The sequence below is a fragment of the Populus euphratica genome, unplaced genomic scaffold (assembly GCF_000495115.2).
Source record: "Populus euphratica unplaced genomic scaffold, PopEup_1.0 scaffold146.1, whole genome shotgun sequence".
Classification (NCBI taxonomy): Eukaryota; Viridiplantae; Streptophyta; class Magnoliopsida; order Malpighiales; family Salicaceae; genus Populus; species Populus euphratica.
In genome coordinates this window covers 136,426-161,253 of record NW_011500037.1, presented here as the reverse complement: position 1 = coordinate 161,253, position 24,828 = coordinate 136,426, and the positions used below count along the sequence as shown (strand labels likewise).

Here is a 24,828-nt window from a genome sequence, read left to right as displayed (position 1 = left end):
CAATATTATGATTGGTTAATGTTGATTATTTTAATTCGCTGTTTGTGTCATTATTGTTTTTGTAGTGATCATACAAGTTCAAATTGTTATTTACATTTGTTAGATTCGGATCCGGAATCACCTGGAAAAAAATAAATTGTATTACCGAGTTATTTTTATTAAATTAATAATATTTTTTTAAAAAAAAACCTTCTTAAAATTAATTTGATTATATTAGCCAAGCAATTAAAAAACCAATTAGTTTAATTGAGATTTTATTAGATGAATATATTTTTTATTTATTTTAACATAAAATTAACTCTATTTTAATTAGATTTAATTTTTTATATAGACCCATCAAATAAACTATATTTCAATCACCGCACAATTACATGCTGGCAATTCAGTTCAAGATAAAATAACACATGAACTTTCGAATTCCCAAAAGTGATATTTTATTTTCACTTCTTTTTCCTCTACTTAATAAAAGCAACGACTTTTATTGTAAATATAAATATCCAGCTCTTTCCTTTTCCGCTCCGCTTCAATAATCACATATTTTTAATCTTGAAATTGGTATTTTGAATATAAGTGATTTAATTGTTCGATATTATGATTGGTTAATGTTGATTATTTTAATTCGCTGTTTGTGTCATTATTGTTTTTGTAGTGATCATACAAGTTCAGATTGTTATTTACATAGCTTAGGTAATTATTGAGTGTTTTTTTTCCTTGTATAATTATCATTCAAGTTATTTATTTTAGACAAGGAAATATTAATTGCATTGTGATTTCGTATGATATCAAAATAAGTCATAAACAAATATTAAAAAAAATATCTGAAGATAAAAATGAAAAAAAAAACAAATAAAAATAAAAATAGAGAGATTAATGGAAAAAAAGGGCAACATGATTTCCAAGTTTTTAAATATACAAGTGTTTTTTTTCCCTTATTCTCTATTTTTTTTTTTGTGTAAGAATTTTAAAATAAATTTTCCAAGTAGGAGGTTTATTGATTGACCCAGTGGAAGAAATCTCTAGCCATGCTACTACATGCAGGCATGAGGTGCGGTTTTGGGAAGAAGTGTACGTGCTCAACAGCTATTGGCTACTGTTAGCTTATGTGCCAACGAACAAAAGGGGGCATTCCGAGAATCGAACTCGGGACCTCTCGCACCCAAAGCGAGAATCATACCACTAGACCAAATGCCCTCTCGAGTACTTACTTCTAGTTTTAACTATAGGAACTATTCTTACTGTTAGTCTTTGATAATTGGGATATTTTGAAACCATTCCATCTTGCCATGCGGAGCATAGTTATTGTGTTAAAATTTGGTTTGTTCGTTGTGTTTGATTGGGAACTTGATGGGGTGATTTTTATTTGAATCATTGTGGACATTTATGAGGCATTCATGGCTATAATTGGTTGAATATTTATCCATAATTATATCTAAACTTGTGATGTTTTATAAAATATAAACCCAATTCACTTTTTTTTATTATATCATGTTAGGCAAGAAATTTTATTGATATTATAAATATTCATGGGTTGAACATATTAATTCTACTCTTTTTTTATAATTCTAAAAAAAATGTCAATATAGTTAAAAAAAAAAAAAGTAATTAAATTAAGTACATGAAATTTAAAGAAGAGAATCGAAAGGGAAAAGGCGGTGGATATGAGTGTGTATGCAAGAGAGGAAAAAAAAATTAAAAAGAAAAGAAAAAAATATTATTTATATTAAGTATATATTATTTATACTAAAAATTAATGTTACTTATATTGAGCAAAACGTGTTGGTGCTTATAACCAACGGGATAGTTATTATAAACTCTTCACGTGCTGTACATCAATTTCCTTTCAAGGCCAGTAGGTCTGCCAAAGGCAGCGGACCTTTTCCTTTATATCCATGTGTTGAAAATTTTGCCTTTTGTTGGTACCTAAATTTGGAAATTGAATAAGTTGACAGCAAAAGCTGCAGGGAAAGGTGCTCAATAACATGCAAGTCCCTCCCATTCTGATAAAACTTCATAACCTCAGGAAAATATCAGTGTGCGGTTAGACTTATAGCCTAATCTATTTTTAGTGTGCGGTTAGACTTATAGCCTAATCTTTTTTTCTTTTTTAGATTTATAGCCTAATCTTTTTTTCTTTTTTATTTATGTGGGGTGTCCGGGCCAGCTTGCGCGCACCACGACTAATCCCCACGGCCCAGACTTATAGCCTAATCTTTAACATGATGTTCAGTGGCTCTTTTTCTGCGGCTGTGGACACTTTCAGATCGGCTGATGGCTGAAAATCACCACAAAAAGGTTAACCCTCCCAGATTGATTACACTCGAAAGAAAATAAACAAGTTACATGAATCAGAAGTGGCATGTGAAGGAAAGCCATATCTAAGTTCCACTGACAGATCAGTGTGATGCCAACCAATTCCCAACTGTAAAACAAGATAAAATGCGAGGAGGGAGGATGTATAGCGAAAGATTTAGCCATATTGGTCATAGATTAGAAAGAAAAACCAAGTCAGGATCATTTTGCAGTTGTACGCAACAGAATCAAATCAAGAAAATAAACTTCAGCAACCAAGTACAAGAGTATAGCATCGAGGGAGTACCATATGCAATTCTACCGAATAAACACCGTCATTCATTTCTAATCAAATTCTTCAGTGCTTCAAAAGACAGAAAGAATCTAAAGGAAACGAATTGTATATAACCTGAAATGCAACACTAGTTCATTAGCATTCATCAGAGAAGCTAGAAGCCTATTAACATGTCTGGAAACAGCAAAAGAGAACAGTTGAGATGATTGGTTCCAGACCTAAAACAGAAAAGAGCATTGTTCATCAAGTTTCAACTAACTTATGTTTCTCACAGGAAACAATTGGGTGGTAATCCTATACATTACGGATTAAAAGGGATGCTCAAACATGCACTACCTGCCAATTCAATCTACCAAAATTACAGGATTAGAAATAATTGATGAAGGATCAATCTCCCAATAGCTTCTCGGGCACTTACCTTTCTCTCCAGCGTGCTTGAAAGCAGAACACTGATGTGAAAATCTACAAAACTCGGCTCGTGGTATATCCAGAACCCCAGTTTTTGATCTTTGGATTCTAGGAGCCCAGTAAAAACATTTATTTCTACCAGGAGATTCACTTACTCTAGCAGGAATCAAAACTACAACTTTCACACTGCATTCATTATCTTCCAGCACCTCAACAATTTCAGATTCACCAACGCTCTGGTCTGAACATGTAAACTCGGAATTCCAGTTCTTATATAGTGCCCATATCTCGCCTTTTCTGGGGTGAATTTCATACTTGCTGTTCCCGATGGATTGAACTTTCAACAGATGAGAGAATTTAGAAGTGGAGAGCACCTTGGTTTCATCATCGTTAACTTTAAATATACCACAACAAACAGGCCGCCTTGCATCTTTTGGAGGCGAGCACGCTTCAAGCATTGCCACATGCACCCTGAAATTAGGGGTAGAATCAATCACCTTGATTTGACAATAATTCCTGGGCAGCCCACCATCATTGCTGTAAAGTGCCCATATTTGAGCAAGCTGAAATTTATCCTGTGACTTTTCCCTCTCGAAATTATAGCACTCTACTTCTAGCTCTACAACTTTACGACCAGAAGACATGCCACTTATTATGAGACCAACTGAACCACCATCCTTCACATGCATCATATCATTAGGTTGACTCAACAAAGAACTTGGTTTCCCACGGCTTACATCATTGTTGGCTGCAGTATTCTTTTGAGTATCCCTGTCATTCATACCCTGACTAGCATTAACTTCACCATTTTTGTTACTTAAATCCCTTGGAGATCTTCTAGGTGTCAATGCATCTGCTACAAGTTCACTCTTATTCTGTTTCTCAGGGGTCTCAATCCTATCTTTAGCTGGGGATGAAATATAAATTCCTCCAGGCTGAGCAATGTTGCCAGGGTCTTTGACCTTCCTACCATCCCAGTTTCTTGCACGTAGACCTGCAACAATTACAATTGTGTCTGTTTGAGATCTTCCAAAGATTGAGCTCCCTATTTCTGGTCCACTCTCATATTTCTTGGGCGTGAAAATCTTCTTGGAGCTCTTTGTGGTTTTCAATTCACTTTTGGGAGATTGAGAACACAAATTAGTTGATTGATTATGCACATTTTCCTTTTCCAGCTTAGCATCACTGGGATCGCTGAGGTCATCAAGATTGCTAGGCAGAGAAGCAGGATCAAGCTCAAAAGACCCAGCAGGAACACCATCTCCTTCCTTGCCAGACATTCTAAATGAAGGAATCCGGTGTGAAAACTTGTATAGCTCAGTTGGTGGAATGCAAAATTGGATGACCCTATCTCGAGCAGCTCGCCGAAAAATGCTGACAAATCCATTCACTTTTTGTAAATAAGCAACTCCAATGCCAAAGTTCTCGTCAAAATCTGATAGGACCTCCACAAATTCAAATCTATAAGGTGGTCTATGCTTTTCTGGTTCAGAACTCCATTTCATTTCCCAGTCCTTGAAGAGTGCCCAAGTTTCCCCTTTTTGAGGATATATCAAGTAACTGCCTCTGCTATTGCCATTTATAAAGCACATCTGATGAGAGAACATAGCACGATCTGCAGTTCTTTGAGAGCCCCCACTTTCAAACTTACCACATGCAACAGGCAAATCCTTGTCTGACCAGTCTTTCTCATGTGCGACATCTGAGCTAGCCTCGAGCCAAGTTATCAGTAGCTTGAAACCAGGTGAGAGAACTTTCTTGATCCGAGCATAGAATCTTGGCATGCCATCTGTATCATCATAAATAGCCCACAATTGATTAACAGCAAAACAGTTTTCAGCCTTGTCATTCTCAAAATTACTGAAATCTGGATCAGGGATTTCTAATGTCTCTGGATTTCTAATGTCATCAGCTTTGGGTTTTCCATCTTTATTATCTGATAGTGCATCAGCTTTCTCCACCGTGGATGCTTCCTCCCTCTTCATGAACACACCAGTTTTGCTTTTCTTATTTGACAAACTTTCTTCCAGAACCGAACTTGACCTTTGCTTGACCTCCTTATTTCTATCCACTGCAGCAGCATCCACACCAGCTGAAGTATGCTCCTTATGTAACCCACCATCCCCGACTGCTTCTTTAATCTCCTCTTCAATGACACTAGACAATCCATTCAGCCTCTGTCTTTTTGATGGGGATACAGCAAAATCATCATCATCAATTAATTTTTCCTTGTAAGAAACATTCTGCTTTTGCCTTGAAGATCTCCTTGGTTGATTGCCTCCACAGGATCCTGAATTATGTCCAGAAATACTTCTATTTTCTTGAATAACCACATCTTCATCACTCTCATCATTGCTTCCTGTCTCAAAACTCTCACTAGATTCCACTCGAGACTGCTTTCCTCTCTTCCTGCTTGCACCTCTGGAAGTTCCCAAATCTTTGGAAGCACCACCATTTTTTATGTTATTTCCTGCTTTCACCTCACTCAGTTTAGAACTCCCACCAATGTCAACTGGTCTAAACCTGTCTGAAAAACTAGCACCAGAAGGCTTTCCACTGTTTCTTTGTGGAACAACTTTAGAGGGCCCCTGATTTGGAACTCCATTCTGATTGCAGAATTGACTCCAGGGTGATCCATTAACCACTCCATGGATATCCAAATTGATTGCAATGAAAGAATTCTGGCAGCTTTGACAGCGCAAAGTTTTATTTTGAAGTTCTCTGTAGTACTGGTACCTCATATTACATGAGGTGCAGCATGTCCAGAATGTTGGTCGCTGTGGCTGGTATGGATGTGCACTCATGTACTGCGAACTAGGCGCGCTAGAAAATTTGTTAGCCTCATGCTGCTTCTTGGCAATGGAGTTCTGATTTGACTGATGGGATGTCGGCTTTGGTGCAGCAGGTCTCACTGAACCTTTACACTTCATATCATACAAAGAACGCTTGGCTGGGTCTGTAAGCACCCTATTTGCTTCACCAATCAGTTTGAAAGCCGCCTCTGCACCAGAAAACTTGTTCTTGTCTGGATGAAGCGAGAGCGCAAACTTTCTGTATTGCTTCTTGACAACTGCCTCATCAGAAAAGCGTTCAATTTGGAGAATTCCATACCAATCCATTTCTGACCCGTATAGTTTATTTTGTGCAGAACAATGAACCTCACAGACTGCCAACATTTGGGAAATATTCTCAAGATCAGGGTAGAGTTGCAGCGCCTTCAATGCAATTTTCTTTGCTCCTTCAAAGTCACCATTTTGCATCTTCCTCTCCGCGATATCCTTTGCTCTTATGGCCTCATCTTTGTTGCACTCCATGCTTGGTTGAAATCCAAGAACAACAAATCAGATGCACTTTCTAATGCCACACACACAGAAAAACTAGGCAACAACTTTCGCCCTGTCTTTCCAACCTCCAACTATCATCCAAAATCTTCGAGCTGCATTAATACAAGCCAGGCATATTCAGTCCGAATTTTCCACTAAATCCATTTCCAGTAACAGCAAATAACATGTCTACCGACAACAAAGAATGACAAGTGACTTACCATTTGAATAACCACCAAAATGCTCTTCGAAATAGCAATCACGCTTAAACAGAAAACACTGGTCTTTCACCACCAAAGCACCAGAATCCGCCCACTAGTAAAAGCAGCAAACTAACCGACCCCAGAAGCTTAAACAGTAGTAACCTGAAACCCACATCCAGATGTCACAAAATAAATCAGAACAATTTGCCAACCCCCCCCCCCCAAAAAAAAAAAAAAAAAAAAAAAAAAAAAAGAAAAGAGAGAAGAGAAGAAGAAGAAAAAGAAGGAGAAGGAGAAGAAAGAAAAAGGCAGCAGAATCCATTTCAAGGCCCTATAAACAGTAAATTTAAACACACACGCACAAAGAAAGAAAAACCCATCACCACATTTCAGATATACCAAATATACATTTTCTCTTCGATCTATATTTAGGAATCTTAAGACTCTATTGCCCACAAACAAGAACTAGAAATACAAATTCGAAAGTGTTAAGACTTAAACATCAGCTAAGAGAAAATTTAAAAGCAACACAAAAACATAGGCCAACAAACTTATTGCGGCAAACAAACTCTAAATCTATCATTCAAAACCCTAAAAACACACCCAGTTCATGAACAAAAAAAAAACATAGACAGATTTAACACAAAACCCATAACTATTTAGCTCTCAAAACCATCAGAATCACACCAAAACAACAAAACTCAGCTTTGTAAACACAAATGATCCCCATGGGAACTTACTTCACAAACCGAAACCCAGCAACATGCATGCAAAAAGGTCCAAAAAAACCAAAACCCAGATTTTAAAACCCTAGCAACATAGCGCAAAACACAATTCTGTAAGAGTTAGATAGAGAGAGAGGTGTTGGGCAAGAAAAAGGAAATCCTATAGAAATAATAATAATATATATATATATATAAAAAAAAAAACTTACTTCAATGGGTGTGTATTTTGACTTCTTTTTTTTTCAGAACTAGTGTCAAAATTTTGGGGGGAGAAGAAAAGGAAGGAAACAGATGGAGGGAGAGAGAGGATTGAGCTAGAGGCCCCTCTCCTTGTGTGAAATTGTTTTTGCAACCCCAATGATGTCTTGAATTTTACAGTCCTTTAGCATAATTTATTAGGGTGTAACTTTTATGCCATTTATTGGGGTTATGGAATTATCCAGACTTGGAGGTGGAGAAGGTGCTTCTTTTTACATTTGTGGAAGAGGTAAGATCTTAGGCAGAGGGTCTTTGTTAGTTGGACCTAAGGTTTGATTTTTTTATTTTGAATGGGTTATAGCCCAATGCTTGATTTATAAATATTCATGACTAGCTAGCCTTGTTTCACTAATTGAGTTAAAAAAATTTAAAAATTAAAAGAAATGTTCAAATAATGATGATTTAAAATAATTAAGGTTAAATTAACTAAAATATGGTTTGGGATACGAGACCAGGTTAAACTAATTAAAATATGGTTTGGGATATGAGATTGAAAGAACTTATAAAAAAATAAAAAAAAATATAAAGTTTAAGGTCTAATAACTCAATGTTAAATATGAAAAAAAAATTAAAAAAACAACACTAAATAAAAAAATTTAAATCAACTCAGAGTAGCTTAACGAACCAACAACATGCAATATGAGATTGGGATAAAAAAATAATTTCAAAAGGATGACCTAATAAAAAAACCAAAGTTGAATAAAAAAAACATCAAAAAATCTTGAGTTAATTCATGTTAACTTTACAAACCTACTCTTGAAATAACAAAATAGTAATAAAAGTGAAAAGATAACAAGGTTCAAGGGAAAATAAATTAATGCAAGATGGTAAAATTGAAAAAAAATCATAAAAAAACTAAAAGAAAAAAATCTGAGTCAAGTCAGATTAACTCGACTAACCCACCACATACGACATGAGACTGAGATAAAAGAAAAACAAATCTCCAAAAAAAAGGACTAACAACCCGTGCCCAAGTTAAATAAAAAAACATTGTGAATGAAAATGCAAGCTATCCTAGATTAACTTGACCAATCCGCTCTCAAAATAATATAATAGAAAAGGAAGCAAAACATTGACAAAACTTAAGAAAAATTAATTTAATGCAAAATAATGAAATGAAAAAAATAAATTCACAAAAAAATTAGTCAACTCAACTAACCCGCCACTTATAACAAGAGATCAAAATAAAAAAAAAAGACTTTTAAGATAAGGATATAGCAAAAAAGACCGAAGTTATATATATGAAAAAACATTAAATAAGAAAATACAAGGTAACTTGAGTTAAATTGATTAACCCGCACTTAGGATAATCCAACAGAAAGAAAAGTGAAAAAAATTACATAGATTAAAGCCCAATAATTTTACGTCACAGTATGAAATTATTAAGAAAATCCATTTCATTAAAAAATTAGAGAGAGAAAAAAAATTGACACAACTATGGTTAACTTGATCAATCTATTACTTGTGATATGAGATCGTGATAACTCAACAAAAAAAACACAAAAAATAATGTTAAGAGTTTAATAACCAAATATCAAATGAAGAATTTGAAAAAAAAAATTTCAATAAATGACTATCTTGTCAACTATCATGAAAAATAACAAAGTAAACTACTCAATTGTAAAACAATTTAAAAATCAAACAATGCATGTCAAACATGATATAAAAAATAAAAGAAAATAATTAGGGGCTATGGAAAAAAAGTGTAAGAAAATGATTAAAAAAATTATTGAAAGAATATGGACCAAAACTAGATAAAAAAACCAATTGAAATTAAATGTTAGGGGTAAAATTAAAAAGAGAGAGAGAAAGAGAAAGAGAGAGAAAGGGATAAGAATATAACAATTAAAGGAATGAGGATAAAAAATGAATTAAAAAAACAAATGCAATAAAATTAAAAGGGATAAAATTACAAAAATAAATAAAAATATAAAGCAAAAAAATAGTGCAATTAAAAGTAAAGGGACCAAATCTAATAAAAGAAATCAAATTGAAAAAAATACCCAGGGATGAAACCGAGAGAAATCTAAACTTCAAAAGGCATCAAAACTGAAATAAATAATTATTAAAAGAAGAAGGACTAAAATTGATAAGATTACAACCCAAAAGACATGATTTTTTTTTTTTAAGTTAAGATGTGTCTTTCTAGGAAATAAAAGAGAAAAGAAATAAGAAAAAAAAACCTCAAACACAATTCAATCAGACCTTATTCATGCGCATGCACCATATTGTTGGAAAAAAGACTACGCCCCACTCAATGCCACAATAGAAGCAGGACTTTGAAAACTACAACGTCCCTTATGCACCACTATTGGAGGCTATAACGCGCTAATACGTGTATAATTTTTTTTAATAATATCTAAAAATTTAAAATTACTAAGTAACCCCATACAAAACCTAAAAATAACAAAAAAACTTATTAAAAAAGACCAAGACACCCTTGCAAATAGCCTTTGTTTTTTTTTGAATTACAAGGTTAATTCTGTCATTTTGTTATTTAAAAAAAAAAAAAGGCGAAGAAACCCCTCTATACAAGTATATTTCTTTTCTCTTTTAAGAGCATAATTGTAACTTAACTATTTATTTAGTTTTGCAATGACGATTGTATCCTATAAAAAAAAATATTTTTATCCTAAATTGTAGGTTTAATTATTTTTTTTGAAAAGAGAAAAATTATATTTACATTGTTCCATTCCATAGTTTTTTATGTTTAGAGCCATAATAAAAGACTCTACTTATTTAGTTTTTTTTTGTAATTTGAATTTTTAAATATGTTTTTTCACAAGTATATATTGCTTGTTTATTGTCCTGGGATAAAAAGGACACAAACAGTGAATACAAGATATAATATAAAATGAAAATGAAATTATATTTGATAATAATATACAAAACATAACAACTATTTATGTATCATGTTTGGTTGATGATGGATAAGATAAAATAAAATATAAATTTTTTTTATCTATAATATGTATTATTGTCAAACTTATCTATTTTAAAAAAATAATTAAATATTATTTATTTTTATTATAGTTTACATTGAGTATTGAAACTAATAATAATATAATAATCTGGATTATAAAATCTCAATAAGTAAAATACTTCAACCTGATAACTAGCCAATCCAAAACCTAAATCAATCTCCCTTTCAAAAAATTTTAAATTAGAAGGTGGCTGAATGATATCAATATTGAAAATCATGTTTGAGTGGTGATTACATAGGTTTTTGGTTATGATGGTAGTGATAGGCTCTATTTGTTCATGTGATGCTGTCTATATTTTGTTTTAATTATAAATCTAAAAATGTTTGGTTATTCAACAGATATCATAATTTTATATACGGGGTTCACTACAAATTTTTTCTTGAAACTTTGATAAATAAAAAGCAATAATTGATTGCTTTTATTAAATCTATTTTAAAAAAAAATTATAATATCAAACACATTAGTAGTGGTGAAGTGATAATGGTAATAATTGAGGGTTAGAATGTAGTGTATGTCATAGATTAAAGAGATGTTTTAAAAAAATATTTTTAAAAATATTTTTTGTACTTTGAAATATATTAAAATAATATTTTTTTATTTCTTAATATTTATTTTTTATATTAGTACATGAAAAAATATTTAAAATAAAAAGTAATTTAAAATAAAAAATTTAACAAAAAATAAATTCAATCTCAATATCTGTTGCATGTGTGCAATGCCACACGTGCGAATCTTTATATTTTTTAACTTTTTCAATTAATTTTTAATTATTTTTAGGGCGCGCTAAGATTATTTTTTACTGTTTATATTTTTGATAATATATTTTTTAATTTTTATGCATTTTATTATTTTTTTTACGGGGAGTCAAAAATAGATTATGACAATGTCAAATGGTTTAAAAGTATTTACAACTCTTTGTAAAATGAATTATAACTTATTTCATTTTCTTGAAAAATAGCGTTGCTTTTTTATTATAAAATATTATATTTAAAATATATTTTTTAAGACTACAAAACATAGAAATAGACTTTCTATATGATATGTTTTAGAAAGAAAAGTCCCCTTGGTATGTATTAAGTATTGACTGGCTTGAGAATCCACTTAGACCCTTAATAACTTAGTACTCTTTATATTTTAAAGAGATTGTCATATTTTACGACTTACATACCACGTCACTATCTTTTTATTCTTTTCTAAAATACTCTATTTCCAATTCCAATTGCAATTCTCTTATAAAATAGACTTTAATTTAGCAAAATATATATTGTCAATGCTTTCACTATACAACCATCTTGGGATTAAAAAAAAAACTATATAATATTGATTGATTGAGAAATTTCCTAGGTCGGTCCACTATGTATATAATACATTAAAGCCGAAGACAAAGTCAATTGTCTAATCATAAATTCTAATCAATAATAAAAAAAAATAGAATCAAAATGTAATGTTTATGTTTTCAATCAATGAGAATTAAATAATCAGAATAAATAAAGAAACAAAGTATACTAGATGTGTATTCCTTTTTCAAGATATAACCTTCAAAATCTTATTTAATATGCATAACTGATTTAAATAAATAAAGAAACAAAATAAATTATTACCTATAAATACTAAAATAAATCAATCTTTCACCTTAAAATGAACAGTTGTCTATGATTGTTTTAATTTTATATCCTTCCCTAATGGGGCACATCATATATTTTTTCAATTAAATCAAGAAATATATATAGTATCCTAATTTCCAATTGAATTTCTTTTGAATATTTTGATAATCCAAAAGTTAACATTTGATCATTAATTGAATTTTATTTTACATTATTTGAATTTGATTTTTCTAATTATTACTGTAAATAATGTTATAATTTACTGAGCGTTTAATGCAAATAATTTCAGCTACCAAGATTTAAGGGAAGTTATTTTGCTTCTATAATTGTGTCTATTTTACTAACTTAACCCTCATTTCTAAAATACTTAAGTAACTTGAATATTATTTTGTCTCCTTTTGAAATGAAAAACGATAAAAAAAAACGAATAAAGCAAGTGGAAAAGAAGATCAAATATAACTCAAATAAATAAAAAAATTGTGCAAGTGCAGAAATTTTTATAATCCTCAGGGAAGGGAATATTTAGTAATATTTTATTAGTTATTATTTAAATCAGAAAAAGATATATACAAAAAAAATAAAATGAAATTCATGACTCATCAATTTTTTTTTTTTAATCTCTACTACTTATAAATATTCATAGAATTTCTAGTGCAAGTACATATAACAATAATAACTATAATACAAGGAAAACAAAACTATTTTAGAAACTAAATAATAAGAAGGTGGTCTATTTTTATGTTTTAAAAATATTTTAAAATAATTACTATTTTTATGTTTTAAAAATATTTAAAAACAATTAAAATTTTTTTGTTTTAAATTATTTTTTTTGATATTTTTATATTATTTTGATATTCTAATATCAAAAATAATTTTTTAAAAATAAAAAAATATTATTTTAAAATACATTAAAAAAACACTTTTTTAATTTTCATTATGACATTTAGTCATAAACTTTGCATCTATTAATAACACCCGTTATTTAACATAACAATCATTCATTGTTTAATGAAATTGAGGTTCTTATTTGATATTATAGCTTTCATTATTGGTGAATCACATCGATAATAGTTATAATATCGTAACGATTGCTAGATTGTAACGACTTGTAAATAACGGGTGAATTACCGCACCCACTTGTAAAATTATTTCTTGGATATTTTTATTTTTTTGTATTTCAGGTTCATTTTTTTTACTTTTTCATGGCTGTAATATATTGCTCATTGGCTCTTATTTATTGAAAATATTATTATTGCATGTGTTTAACAAATCCATAAAAAAATTATATATCATTGAAATTCGTTAAGAATTTGTAATGTACACGATGATAAGTTGTGATTCATGCATGTTAATGGAAATTCTATATTGATTATTTTTTTAAATATTTTTATTTAGAAATATATTAGTATAATATTTTTAATATTAATATTTTTTAATATTGTATAATATTTTTAATATGAATTTTTGATATCAACATATAAAAATAATTTTAAAAAATAAAAATTAAATTTTGCATTAAAAAAATTTGAATTTTAACCTATAATAGCAATGCTAAACGGGGCTAAGCTTGTTTATTATTGAGTTTATAATGGATTTCAGTGGTGATAGGTGTTTAATATTAATTGTTAACAAGACCATAACTAAACTAGCACTAGTACTCTCTCTAAAGAGAGAATAAAATTGCAATTTTCTTAATTTTGAGAATCCAATTGAGGAACTTCTTTGACAAACGTTATTATTTGGAGGACTAATTTCTGGTTGGCCAAGAACAAAGCAACAAAAAGAACATGGAAATTTATTGATATAATAGAATAATTTCAAACAAATGATTTGCACATTTCAATTCATCTGAAATGACTTGGCTGTGGATCATGGATTCAGATGTTGGAATTTGGACATAAATCAATGGGAATTTCTTCTCTAATGTAATTAAAATAATATTTTTTTATAAAATTATTTTTAATGCTAGCACATTAAAAATATAAAAAAATTAATTTTAAATAAAAAATTAAAATTAAAAAATATAATTTTAACTACGTTTTTAAATACTACCAAAATACAAGGTAAACACAATGGAAAGAAAAAAAGAAAAAAGAAGAAGAAGCAAAACAGGAGGAAGATTTGAGTTATTTGTCAGCTGAATTTATCTTGACAAACTAGTGATTTTTGAAGGGATAAATTAGATTAAAAAAATAAAAATTAGAGCGGGGTATTTAATTTTTTAAAAAAACTTTCAGAACTAAAAATCTAATTTATTAGAGGAGAGGGGCTGATTTTTTTTTTCTTGCAGGGCGGCAGCCCCTCTAAATTTTTATATTTTCACACGTTTATGATTTTTTAAAATTTAATTGGTTAGGTTTGATTAGTGTTTAAGAACAAAATAAATAGATATAGAAGAAATATAAGGTTGATTAGAAGAATAAAGATAAAATATAAAATAAATCTATTTATAAAATCATATTAAAATAAATTTATATTCTTTCAAAATATAAAGATTATAAAAATATATTCTTTGTATTTATATTATCTAGGAGTTAGCAAATAAACTGAAAAATCAATTAAATTAAGAAAATAAAAAAATTAATTAAACTTATTAAAATTTTAAAAAAACTAATCGATTCTATTTTATAAATATGAAATAAAAAACTTAAAAAAACTGAGTGAAACCAAAAATAATTAAGCTAAATATAAAAAAACAGTTTGAAATTAATTAGTTTTGATTCAATTTAAATTATTTTAAAAAAACCAGTTTGTTTATTTTTTTTAATAAAAATCAAAATGAATAAAAAATCATCACTCGAACTATTATCTATATCTTGTACTGGCGAAGACAGTAATCAAATCCCGCAAAGCAACTTCTGCCTGGTTCTGGCTTGTCCTGCAGCTTTACTAGCAACTTTGCATTCGCCTGGCAAAGAAAGCAAGAAACACAAGCGAAAAGTTATAAACTTTTCATCTGAAGATCGATTCCAAAAGCAAGATCAAAGACAAGAAAAGAAAATAGTGGAACATAAATAGAAAGTGGACATCACCAATGTGGAAACTATGGCACGAGCAACTCACAGATATCCAAAATAGCACAGCAAGCGACTGTGTTTGCTGCATAAATAGGAAGATCAAGACGAATTTCCCATGTCACTTTCTCACTTCTTCTTTTTTCCCTTCTCCGATAGCGATCCCATTATATATATTTTTTAAAATATTTTTTTATTGTTTTAATATACTAATATTAAAAATAATATAAAAATTTATTATTTCGATATACTAATATTAAAAATAATTTTTAAAATAAAAAATATTTTAAAAAACTATTTTTTCTACTGTTTCAAACACCTGCTTTTTCTTTCTTAAATGTTAAAATAATATACCACTAGCCAGAGTTTTCAAAAATTGTAAAATAATATACCACAGGCCAGAGTTTTCTTACAATAAAGTTTAAGGATAAATAATTTAATGTAAAATAATTATAAAAAAATCAATTTTCTATAAAAGATCACTTTATTGATAGACAATGACAAAATAATAATAAAATAAAATATCTAATTGTAAAACAATTTAAAATTAAAATAATGCAGACCAAATATGGTATAAAAACAAAATAAAAGAAAATAATTATAGGCTAAGTTGAAAAAAACTAAGAATAGAATAAAAAATAATAATTAAAAGAATGAGGACAAAAACTTGTTAAAAATCAAATAAAATCAAATATTAAAAAATAAAAAATAACTAAAAATAATTAAAGTTAACCTGGTCCAACTTTCAAAACTTGTGACATAGATCATGTTGCTTGATCACAACATAAAAAACAAACCTGAAAAAATAGAAAATTCAAAATTCTCAACCAACCAAAATAATTAGAGATAAACTTGAAAAAATAAATTAAATAAATTATTTTAAAAAATATAGATTTGAAAACAACGAGAACCAAATTTGATATAAAAAATAAAATAAAACCAAATCATAAAGAGTGGAATCAAAAAATAATTTTAATTAAGAAAATGATAAAAATAACTAAAAATAACAATAAAAAGAATCAAGACCATATTTGATATAAAATGTTAATAGATAAAATTGAAAGATTAATTCATTAAAGAATTCATGACTAAATACATCACAATTAAAAAATTCAAAATCAAATCTAATATAAAAATCAAGTGTAAATGAATGAAATTGAAAAAAATAATTGAAGATCAAATATATTGCAACTAAAAGAATGATGATTAAATTTGATATAAAAATAAAATATCAAAAAATGAAACTGAAAAGAAAATAACACAATAAATAATTAAAAACTAAATACATTCCAATGAAAAGATTGTGGATATAATTTAACATAACAATCAAATACTCAAACTTCTTTTTTCATATGTGCAATGGCCATCATGTTTTTTTTGGAGAGAGAAAAGAAGAGGGACAACTTGTTATTGGAGCTCTATCGAGTTTTGAATGCAAACATGTATCTTATCATTATGACAAGGGATCAAATATTGCTATAAAAAGTGATGTTCAGTAAATGACATGCGTTTAAAATACACCAATCGCTTTTAAATTAAAATAATAATTTATATATATTTTAAATTAAAATAATATATATTAAAAAAATAAATTACTCCCATCCTCACAGGAAAATTACAAAAAAAATTAAAGCAAAAATTCTAAAAGTGTCCTTGTATCTATAATTAAGAAATATTATTTTCGAGGAGCAGTTGACTTGCTCATGAAACTAAAAAAAACTTTTTTTTAGCGTCATTTAATAATTACACTGTAGATAAAAATTTGAAAAATATCAATTAACCCTTTTCAATGTAATTAATAAAAGGTCCCATTAAAAGGACCCTATCACCCCTAAACCTAAACCTGCTCGCTAAGGGTAAAATCAGACATTCCATATGCGTCTCAAAGCATGCTGCAAAATGATGGGCCTGGGTCAACATCCCCAACCACGTGAATGATGAATGATGGGCCTGGGTTCTATCCCCGACCACGTGATTCACGTCGCAGACTCAGAGTTCAAACAAGAAGCACCGCCCCAAATCCTCTGCAGTAGATTGTCCAGGAGTTGATATAGTAACCATGAAATCAAGCCCCTTTCACCCCATACAACTCCTATAATTGGGACCTGTAGTTTTGGTTGATAGAGACGCATTTATGTGGAAATTTCATAGATGATATGACCAAAATCTCGGAAAAGAGTTCCATGAAATTTGTGCATTGCTTACTTGAAAATGCACCATAACCCGAAAAATGTTTTCCGTAATCTTTTATGTCTAATGCAGTTGTAGAAATCTTCACCATGTCAGCTCCAGTGGCTTGTATTCTCGTAAAATGATCGGCCATGGCCTCAGCAGTTGGAGTATTGTGAAAATTGTGAGATGAAACAATGACTTTGAATTTATCAGGTTTCTTTCCATCCATGGAATCGTTGAATTCATGAAAAATCTGCACAACAACAAGGCTAGGAGGCTCAGGGCTTCCAAAAAGCAGTATCAGATGGTATTTTCCAACGGAAACATTCTGCACTAGAAACCGGAGTTTATTTGACAAAATGGATACCTCAAGCTCAAAATCAATATAGTTAGCTCTCAATTGCATTGCCAAACGAAGTGCTTCCCGCCGCTTGGTTTCATCATCCTCATACTGACTACCTTCCCAAATTGGTCTGGAAAGTACAGATTTCACAAAGAAGCTTATTAACTGAGAAAAAGATTTGACATTTGTGGAGCAGAGTCCAAGTAAATGTCATAACGAAAGAAGCAAGTATTGTTCGACTTGGTCTCTACCTGCAAGTGACCACAAGTGAGCAAAGGAGACTGTAAAATAAGGATTTCAAGACCTTGGTGAGGATAGAAGTTTGCCAGACAATCGACGACATCAGCACCGATTTTCTTAGCATTTCTCTTTGGGATCAACATTTGATCGACCGACCGTGGTTCCCAGTAATGGTGTACATAGCCATGTAGGACTGCTTCGCACTTCACCAGTACTTATTTGAAGATCAGATGTAATGAACGAAAAACAAGCAACCAAAGGTGGAAAATCAGCCAGATGACAGCAGTCAACATGAGAAAGCTTTGACACCTGCTGAACAAATTTATTTGAGGAATTGAAAGAAAAACATACAGATAACATTATTAAGTGGAGCCTGGCCTGAAAAAATGGAAAACTAATGTTCAGGAAGGCTTCCCATTTTCAAGAAAAGTTAATTGCTATGCTGGTCTTAGGAGTTGAGTTTACGAGGGAGAATTCTCAGCAAAACTGCCCCCAATAGCATGTTAAAGAAGAATAAACTCATTCAACCTGAAGTCTTATATTTGAGTTTTGACATTAAATTTTTAAAAATATTATATATTTACATGGAATTAGTTTCATACACAAAATTCCTCAAGTTTTGCGAAGTATCTATTCACAGGATCAAATCTTACTAAGAACAGGTAATTTTAGAAAAGATCCAAACGCAATTCAAGAAAATTCGTCCAACCTTATTGTTATTATCCATGACAGAAACCATTTGACAATCTTGTTCTTGCCATTTGCTACCTTCTAACTTCAAGTATTACACCAAACATTCTTCGAACTTTGTATGTATTCTTAGCTATATTTTTTATGCTCTGAGAATGCTACAGATTATATGGACTCGAGTCTTGGGGGGTATTCATAACGTTTTCCATTTCATTGAACTCATTCATAAACACAAACTGTGGATCTTGTCAAACTATAATATTTGGTTTTTAATGGTTTTTTAAACCTTTTCTGTTCTGTTAATGTTTTTTAAAAGACAATTTTATCTCCCAGAACACCCCTTTCTTGTTTAACATTTGGTTTCAGCCTTGAAAATGGAAGCCAGGACTCACTGTTGAGCAGAGGACTGATACATTTAATGTCCTTGCATAATAATCAAGTAACCAGCAGGAGAAGGAATAACTAGTTTTCAAAAATCTATCAGCTTTTATTTACGAAACGATATTCGCAATTAAATGCAGGAGAAGGAATAACTAGTTTTCAAAAATCGATCAGCTTTTATTTACGAAACGATATTCGCAATTAAATGCAGGAGAAGGAATAACTAGTTTTCAAAAATCGATCAGCTTTTATTTACGAAACGATATTCGCAATTAAATGATAGTCCGAGATTACACATCACAGCATTATTTATATGGTGCCACACATCAGAATTTGGCTAAAACAATCTCCCGCATGAAGTCCTTCGGAGCTGCAAGCAGAGATGGAGAGACAAAAATGAGGTCATTTCAATCATAGATGGAATTTATGAAACTATATTATACATTAAAGGTTTTCTATTCATTAAACGAGCTTTGAGGAAGAATGACTCTGTGATGGGCTTTTTATCTGCGGTGGATAAAAGAATTGTACAAGATCATTAAGGATTGAAGTTGGCAACTTCAGTTAATAAGGATTGCAGGGCTTTGGTTGATAGACAAGTTCTTGCCATTTCAATAATTCAAGTTTGTGAGTAAAACTTATCGACTAGAGTATAAATCCGGTTCAATTCCAAGTTTGCATGACAGTTGTAGGATGGTATAGAAGGTGTGAAGTTCTTCAATTGCTAGCAAGTATTATCCGGGCTCAGCGTGGTAGCCTGTAGGCCTTTGGAAGGAATATATAGGAGATACAATGAAGAAATACAAGGGATGATTACGAAAGCGATAGAAAGGAGAAGTAGGTGAGATACCTTCTCTGCCGGTGAAGAGTTTGAACTGCCCGATGGCCTGTCTAAGGAACATCTCAACTCCACTCACTGTAATTGCTCCAGCAGCATCAGCATCTTTTAATAGTCTGGTTTTTCTTGGTGTGTAAACAGCATCGAATACCAGCTGGTAGTTCCCCAAGGTTTCCTTAAACAAACAAATATAAGGTTTTAATAATGAAAACCAACATGAAATTCTGGCCTTGTTATGAAGTGGAGAGAAGATGAAGCGGAGAGAACCTCGGCCGCGGGAATTCGATCTGTACTCGGATGCATTCCTATCGGTGTTGCATTTGCAAGGATTGCCCCATTCTCAGGCTGGAAATGTGCTAGACTTTCAAAATGTTGAGCTTCACCAGAAACAGCTCGAGCAAGACTCTTTGCTCTCTCTTTTTGGAAAAACATGAGAAGGAGATGAAGAACGTTTTAGATGCTCTTGAATTTCTTATGTTACCAGTTCATAAGGAACTAATCAGCATACTACTTCAAGGAAAAAAAAGAAAATGACAGTGGATCAACCGAGATCGATGTCGAAAATAATTACACGGGCTCCTCTACTCTTAGCTCCAACTGCAATTGCTCTTCCAGCACCTCCAGCACCAACTACCACAAACTGTTTCCCAGCCAACGGAGAATTTAAGGATCTGCCATTGACGTATTTCTGATCTGTGATATTCACATGACCAATGCGTATATATCACTAACCAGATCTGATAAGCTATAACTAAGTATTTACAGTCACTTTCAAAACGTAAACAACCTTCTAAAGATACAGAGCTGAGGAAGTAATGTCAGTACCTCTCAAAGCATCCTCAATTGCAGTTATTGAACCCTCACAATCTGTATTATAACCTACCAGTTTCCCATCACAGGGCCTCCTTATGATGGTATTAACAGCTCCTATACACTGACAGGCACAAAATGTTGATTACATTGCAATATATCAGGGCTATAATCAAGAACTGTAACATCAAGTATAATAAATTATAACCGATCACTGTTGTCATCAAGATGAAAAACTTACAAGATGGTCATAAGCATCAAGCTTCTGTGAAGATGGAAAATAAAAATACCTGTCAAATTACAAAACATCTAAAATGGAAGATTAAATCACCTTAGCCAGTGGATGGACTTCATCGCAGAACTGCACAACAGCCTCCTTGTATGGAAACCCAACACTAAAGTTCAGAAAATGAGCGAAATGAGAAACTACATCAGGAAAGACGATGATCTCAACCAAAAGATTAAACCATGAGATTTGAACTCGTAACATATGATTAATTCAAAAATAACTGTAAGAAAGATTTTATATATCTTATACGAACCAAATGTAACATACAAATAGACGGCACTTCACAATTTCTAGCAATCCTCCTTCCAATTTTATGCAAAATGAATATTGAACCGAGAAAAAACAAGTTCTTCACATGTGATGTCAAATTAAGCAAAGTTTTATATTAAAACATTGATCCCTTATTAACTTCAAAAAGGACTACAAAATTGCATGTACCGTACCTATAACCAGCAAAGTCAGGGCTTGCGTAGACATCAAAGAACTTCTTGAGATCATCGACAAACATGGGGACATAGATCCCATTAAAGTTCACATGTCTCAAGGTAGGATTATGCAGCAGAGGGCCTTTGCTGTGGCCAACTGGTTTTGAAAGAAGACCGAAAACTTTAGTATCTGAATTGATGCAGTCAACCTTGTAGGCTTCTCTAAGGCTGTCTAATGTAGGTAAACCAGGAATTGAATTTCCTTCCATGGATCCATAGACTAAAGCACCACCGAATTTGGGGCACAACAGCTGGCTTATGAGGCCCCTCTCCCCCACCGAGTATGCAACTGCTGGCACCTGCAGGTTACAGAAAAAGCTGAAATTGTATCACGCGAGAAAGTCTGATTCCAAGAAGAATCTATCTTGATCCCAATCATGACCAAAACCTTATGTTATGAAGATTTTCACTCTCATTTCTAATCTCCACCGACTTTATTTTCTTTTTTGGTTTCTCTTAGCCAACCCAATCTCGAATTACAACTTGTTCTTTCCCAATAAATTTGATCTCTGTGTGCATGTATACAAATCAAACATGCTTTACTTTGATTTATAATCTACAGAGTGATAAATGCCACATCTAACTAGTTTATTTTCATCCACTCTGAACTTTTGCCATTTCTATACACCTTAAAGGCATAAAGCTTTTAGCATGATGTCTCATACCTCGCAATGCGAAAGCAAATAAAAAATCCTTTCCATTTCTGTAATATCATCTGCATTAGAAACAACTTTAATGATATCTGCTTCAGTAGCTTGCATGGTTGCAACAAGATGGCTGAGATTTTCTTTCGAGGGGGTTGCACCATTCAAGTAAGATGATACAATGACTTTCCCACCATTCTGATGCTTGTTTTTCAGTTCCCATATCAGCTCAGAGGCAACCTGTATGACATGGGATGCAAGTCAAATACGAGCCAGAGCTTCACAGAATGTTAACCGTGATGATCAACACTGTCATATTGCTACTTATGCAAGTTACAGGCATAAACAATCAACACAAATCACAAATTTCTAGTTTTCTGATAGAACATCACACGTTTTGCAGTTTTCTACCCAATTCAATCCCGAAAAAGAACTTCATAAACTACCTTGAGCTCCAAATCAATATAATCAGCCCCCAGATCATGTGCCAAACGAAGTGCTTCCAACCTTTTGTGCTCATCCCCTTCATACTGCCCACCTTCCCACTTTGGCCTGGTACAATTATGCTATAATTAACATAAAAGAAATTGATAGTTTTTATTTATTTATTAAAGCCTGCATCTAGTGCACACACATATGCCTTCCAATTTCCATAAATTCCAAGGTTACAAGACCTGTTTAGGATTTTAATCTGTACAAAGTGAGTTAATTAGGTCAATCTATTAGTTGACAGGTGAATTTAATTCTTTTTATATTTATCAAAAAAACAATTAAAAAAATATATAATATGAGATCATTTGATCACTAGATTAACTCGTCGAGCCGCCTCATTGGAACCATGCTAAATTCATTTTCTAACTGCGATGTTCGTGTTTTTCCTTTTTCTTTTGTAAGATTAGTCCATCTTTGATTATTTCTTGAATGTATCAGATAAAATCTAATTAGAACACACACCTCCTCACCATGTACACTAATTATGATCCTTTCTTTAAACAACACAAGTATATTTCCAGATCTGGGTTTTAGCTTGGGCTGATTTTCTTTTCTTAAATAAAATTATTTTAATTTTGAAAATATTTTTGTTGAATTAGATTAACCCGTACCATCCATGACTTCAACCTTGCTCTTGATCAACCCGTATGGAGTTTAATTAATCCGTGATGAATCTAATGGTTAGCCAATTTCCTTTCATTTTCTTGTGTTAAACTTCCAGCTTTTTTTTTTCCTTTCTTTTTTTATCAAAATGACAAAAAAGAAAAAGAAAAAGAAAGTGAAGGAATCTAAAGGTTGTCGGAAACCCACGAGGCACAAACATCAGCGTAGAGCTCCCCTCGTGAGCCTTGCATATGGGTCCCATTATAATATGGGTCTCATTATCGATTATAATTATAGATCATTTAATTATTTACATGATTATTTTTTGAAATATTTTTAATATATTAATATAATATATTTTTTATATTAAAATATGCATAATTATTTTTTAAAAGATTAAAATTTTGACAAACATGCGGTCAATGAAATTACCACATGATGTGAGCGCTCACATGTTGTCTTTATTTCTACAATAATTCTTATATTTTTAAAAATAGAGGGAGATAAGAAAGTTAAAAAAAAGAGTTAAATTATATTTTTGTCATTACCATATGTTCCACTCCTACTTTAATGATATAAAATTTAAAAGTTATTCATATAGTTTTTGAGAGTTCCAATATTATCCTCCCTGATTATGAACTAATTAAAAACTAATATCTTCACACTTTATTTTATTTTTTCTCACTTTTCCCCCATCTATACTCAAAAACCCAATTTTAAAAAACAGGCTATTTAGTGATTAGGAGTAACATTGGACCTTTGTGAAGTCTAAAAGGATAAGATTAGAAGATCTTAAAACATAAGGGATGAAATAGAACATTCATGAATCTACAGGGATACAATTTGAAGTTCACCCAAAAACGTGGGAAGTGGAGAAAGGTTTAAGGAGACTGGAGACCTACTCCTCCCATACAAGATCATTGCCCGCATAAAGCCAATCCATTTAATGATTACTTACAAGGATAAAACTTTCCATGGGAGACGCATTCCATTCAGAGCCGTTTCCTTCTCTTCGATCACTACTAATTTTTCTCATTGAATAATTCCAAAATTGACCATATGGGATCGAGTCTAATTTAAGAAAAAAAGAAAAAAGAAGTTACCTGTAGACAATGATCACCGGCAATGGCTTGTTTCTGATGATGGTTTCCAGGTCTTGGCTAGGCTGAAACTTGTTAATGCAGTCCAACCTGACCTCCACAACATCGGCACCTTGTGCCTTTGCACTATGCATGTCAAGCACCATTTGCTCAACAGATTGAGCCATTAATGGAGCACAAACCATTACAGAATTTGTCAGGACTCCTACACTCCCCATCAGAGGCCAAAAAGATGAAGAAACCAGTAATTTTTTAGACAGAAAAGGGCAGTGACCCCGCGCTTTGTGCTTGCAGGGTATGATATAGAAGGCAAGATCGACACTTTCTTGGATTCTAAGTTTAAGAAAAACTAAACAAAATAGAAAAGAAGAAGGAAAGGAGATCAAAATGAAGAGAATATAATAGAGACCCAGCAATCCTAATAGAACAAGCTCATGCCAAGCAATGCTTTGTTTTTCTCAAGTGGGATTAGGGTATATATAAATATATAGCCAAGAAATTAGCAGATAAGGTTTGGTGAGTTTTGCCACGGCCTCCACTTGAAGCAAGTTCTAGGAAAATGAAATAAAAACCTGACACTCAAGCCGTTTCTTGCATTTGCTTTGCATTGATTTTTTCAAGTGTATTTTTTTTTTAAA

General features: G+C 31.5%; 3 protein-coding genes and 1 non-coding gene across 8 annotated transcripts in view; all 4 read right to left on the bottom strand.

Moving 5' to 3' along the window:
• Window positions 1-1,119: 1,119 nt before the first annotated feature.
• TRNAP-UGG (transfer RNA proline (anticodon UGG)) lies at window positions 1,120-1,191 on the bottom strand. The gene has a single exon. It is a non-coding gene; the product is annotated as a tRNA-Pro (tRNA).
• Window positions 1,192-2,539: 1,348 nt separating this feature from the next.
• Window positions 2,540-7,695, bottom strand: LOC105142787 (uncharacterized). Of its 2 annotated transcripts, none has more exons than XM_011050580.1 (3): window positions 7,453-7,695; window positions 6,537-6,680; window positions 2,540-6,428 (listed from the first exon to the last, which is right to left on the bottom strand). In XM_011050580.1, exon 3 carries the CDS (start codon window positions 6,304-6,306, stop codon window positions 2,929-2,931), a length of 3,378 nt encoding a protein of 1,125 aa, XP_011048882.1. In that variant the 5' UTR covers window positions 6,307-6,428; window positions 6,537-6,680; window positions 7,453-7,695; the 3' UTR covers window positions 2,540-2,928. The 2 variants fall into 2 exon arrangements, with proteins under 2 accessions (XP_011048882.1, XP_011048883.1); XM_011050581.1 differs by lacking the exon at window positions 7,453-7,695 and adding an exon at window positions 7,259-7,410.
• A 9,065-nt stretch (window positions 7,696-16,760) lies between these two features.
• On the bottom strand, window positions 16,761-19,088 carry LOC105142786 (bifunctional 3-dehydroquinate dehydratase/shikimate dehydrogenase, chloroplastic-like). Of its 2 annotated transcripts, XM_011050579.1 has the most exons (4): window positions 17,870-19,088; window positions 17,643-17,748; window positions 17,309-17,528; window positions 16,761-17,208 (listed from the first exon to the last, which is right to left on the bottom strand). In XM_011050579.1, the coding sequence occupies exons 1-4, from the start codon at window positions 17,980-17,982 to the stop codon at window positions 17,180-17,182; spliced, it is 468 nt and encodes a 155-aa protein (XP_011048881.1). In that variant the 5' UTR covers window positions 17,983-19,088; the 3' UTR covers window positions 16,761-17,179. The 2 variants fall into 2 exon arrangements, with proteins under 2 accessions (XP_011048881.1, XP_011048880.1); XM_011050578.1 differs by having other exon boundaries at window positions 16,761-17,528.
• A 68-nt stretch (window positions 19,089-19,156) lies between these two features.
• The window catches only part of LOC105142785 (bifunctional 3-dehydroquinate dehydratase/shikimate dehydrogenase, chloroplastic-like), a 9,724-nt gene continuing 4,052 nt past the window's right edge, over window positions 19,157-24,828 (bottom strand). The window contains exons 2-11 of one of the 3 annotated variants that reach the window (XM_011050576.1): window positions 24,194-24,464; window positions 22,442-22,547; window positions 22,017-22,235; window positions 21,310-21,650; window positions 20,909-20,972; window positions 20,593-20,701; window positions 20,314-20,460; window positions 20,035-20,183; window positions 19,780-19,942; window positions 19,157-19,299 (exon numbers count right to left, since the gene is read on the bottom strand). In XM_011050576.1, the coding sequence (XP_011048878.1) occupies window positions 19,256-19,299; window positions 19,780-19,942; window positions 20,035-20,183; window positions 20,314-20,460; window positions 20,593-20,701; window positions 20,909-20,972; window positions 21,310-21,650; window positions 22,017-22,235; window positions 22,442-22,547; window positions 24,194-24,408 (1,557 nt within the window). In that variant the 5' untranslated portion in view covers window positions 24,409-24,464 and the 3' untranslated portion in view covers window positions 19,157-19,255. Of the gene's footprint in view, window positions 19,300-19,779; window positions 19,943-20,034; window positions 20,184-20,313; window positions 20,461-20,592; window positions 20,702-20,908; window positions 20,973-21,309; window positions 21,651-22,016; window positions 22,236-22,441; window positions 22,548-24,193; window positions 24,737-24,828 lie in introns of those variants that run through there. The other 2 variants (XM_011050574.1, XM_011050575.1) reach the window with 2 other exon arrangements.

What these genes read in the sequence shown, in the direction of transcription:
- LOC105142786 (XM_011050578.1), bottom strand. Translation starts at nt 17,982, where the DNA reads ATGCTAAGAAAATCGGTGCTGATGTCGTCGATTGTCTGGCAAACTTCT. An exon ending in TCACTTGTGGTCACTTGCAG is followed by an intron (nt 17,749 to 17,869) that starts GTAGAGACCAAG and finishes TGTACTTTCCAG; the next exon opens with ACCAATTTGGGAAGGTAGTC. An exon ending in ATATTGATTTTGAGCTTGAG is followed by an intron (nt 17,529 to 17,642) that starts GTATCCATTTTG and finishes GTTGTTGTGCAG; the next exon opens with ATTTTTCATGAATTCAACGA.
- LOC105142787 (XM_011050580.1), bottom strand. Translation starts at nt 6,306, where the DNA reads ATGGAGTGCAACAAAGATGAGGCCATAAGAGCAAAGGATATCGCGGAG.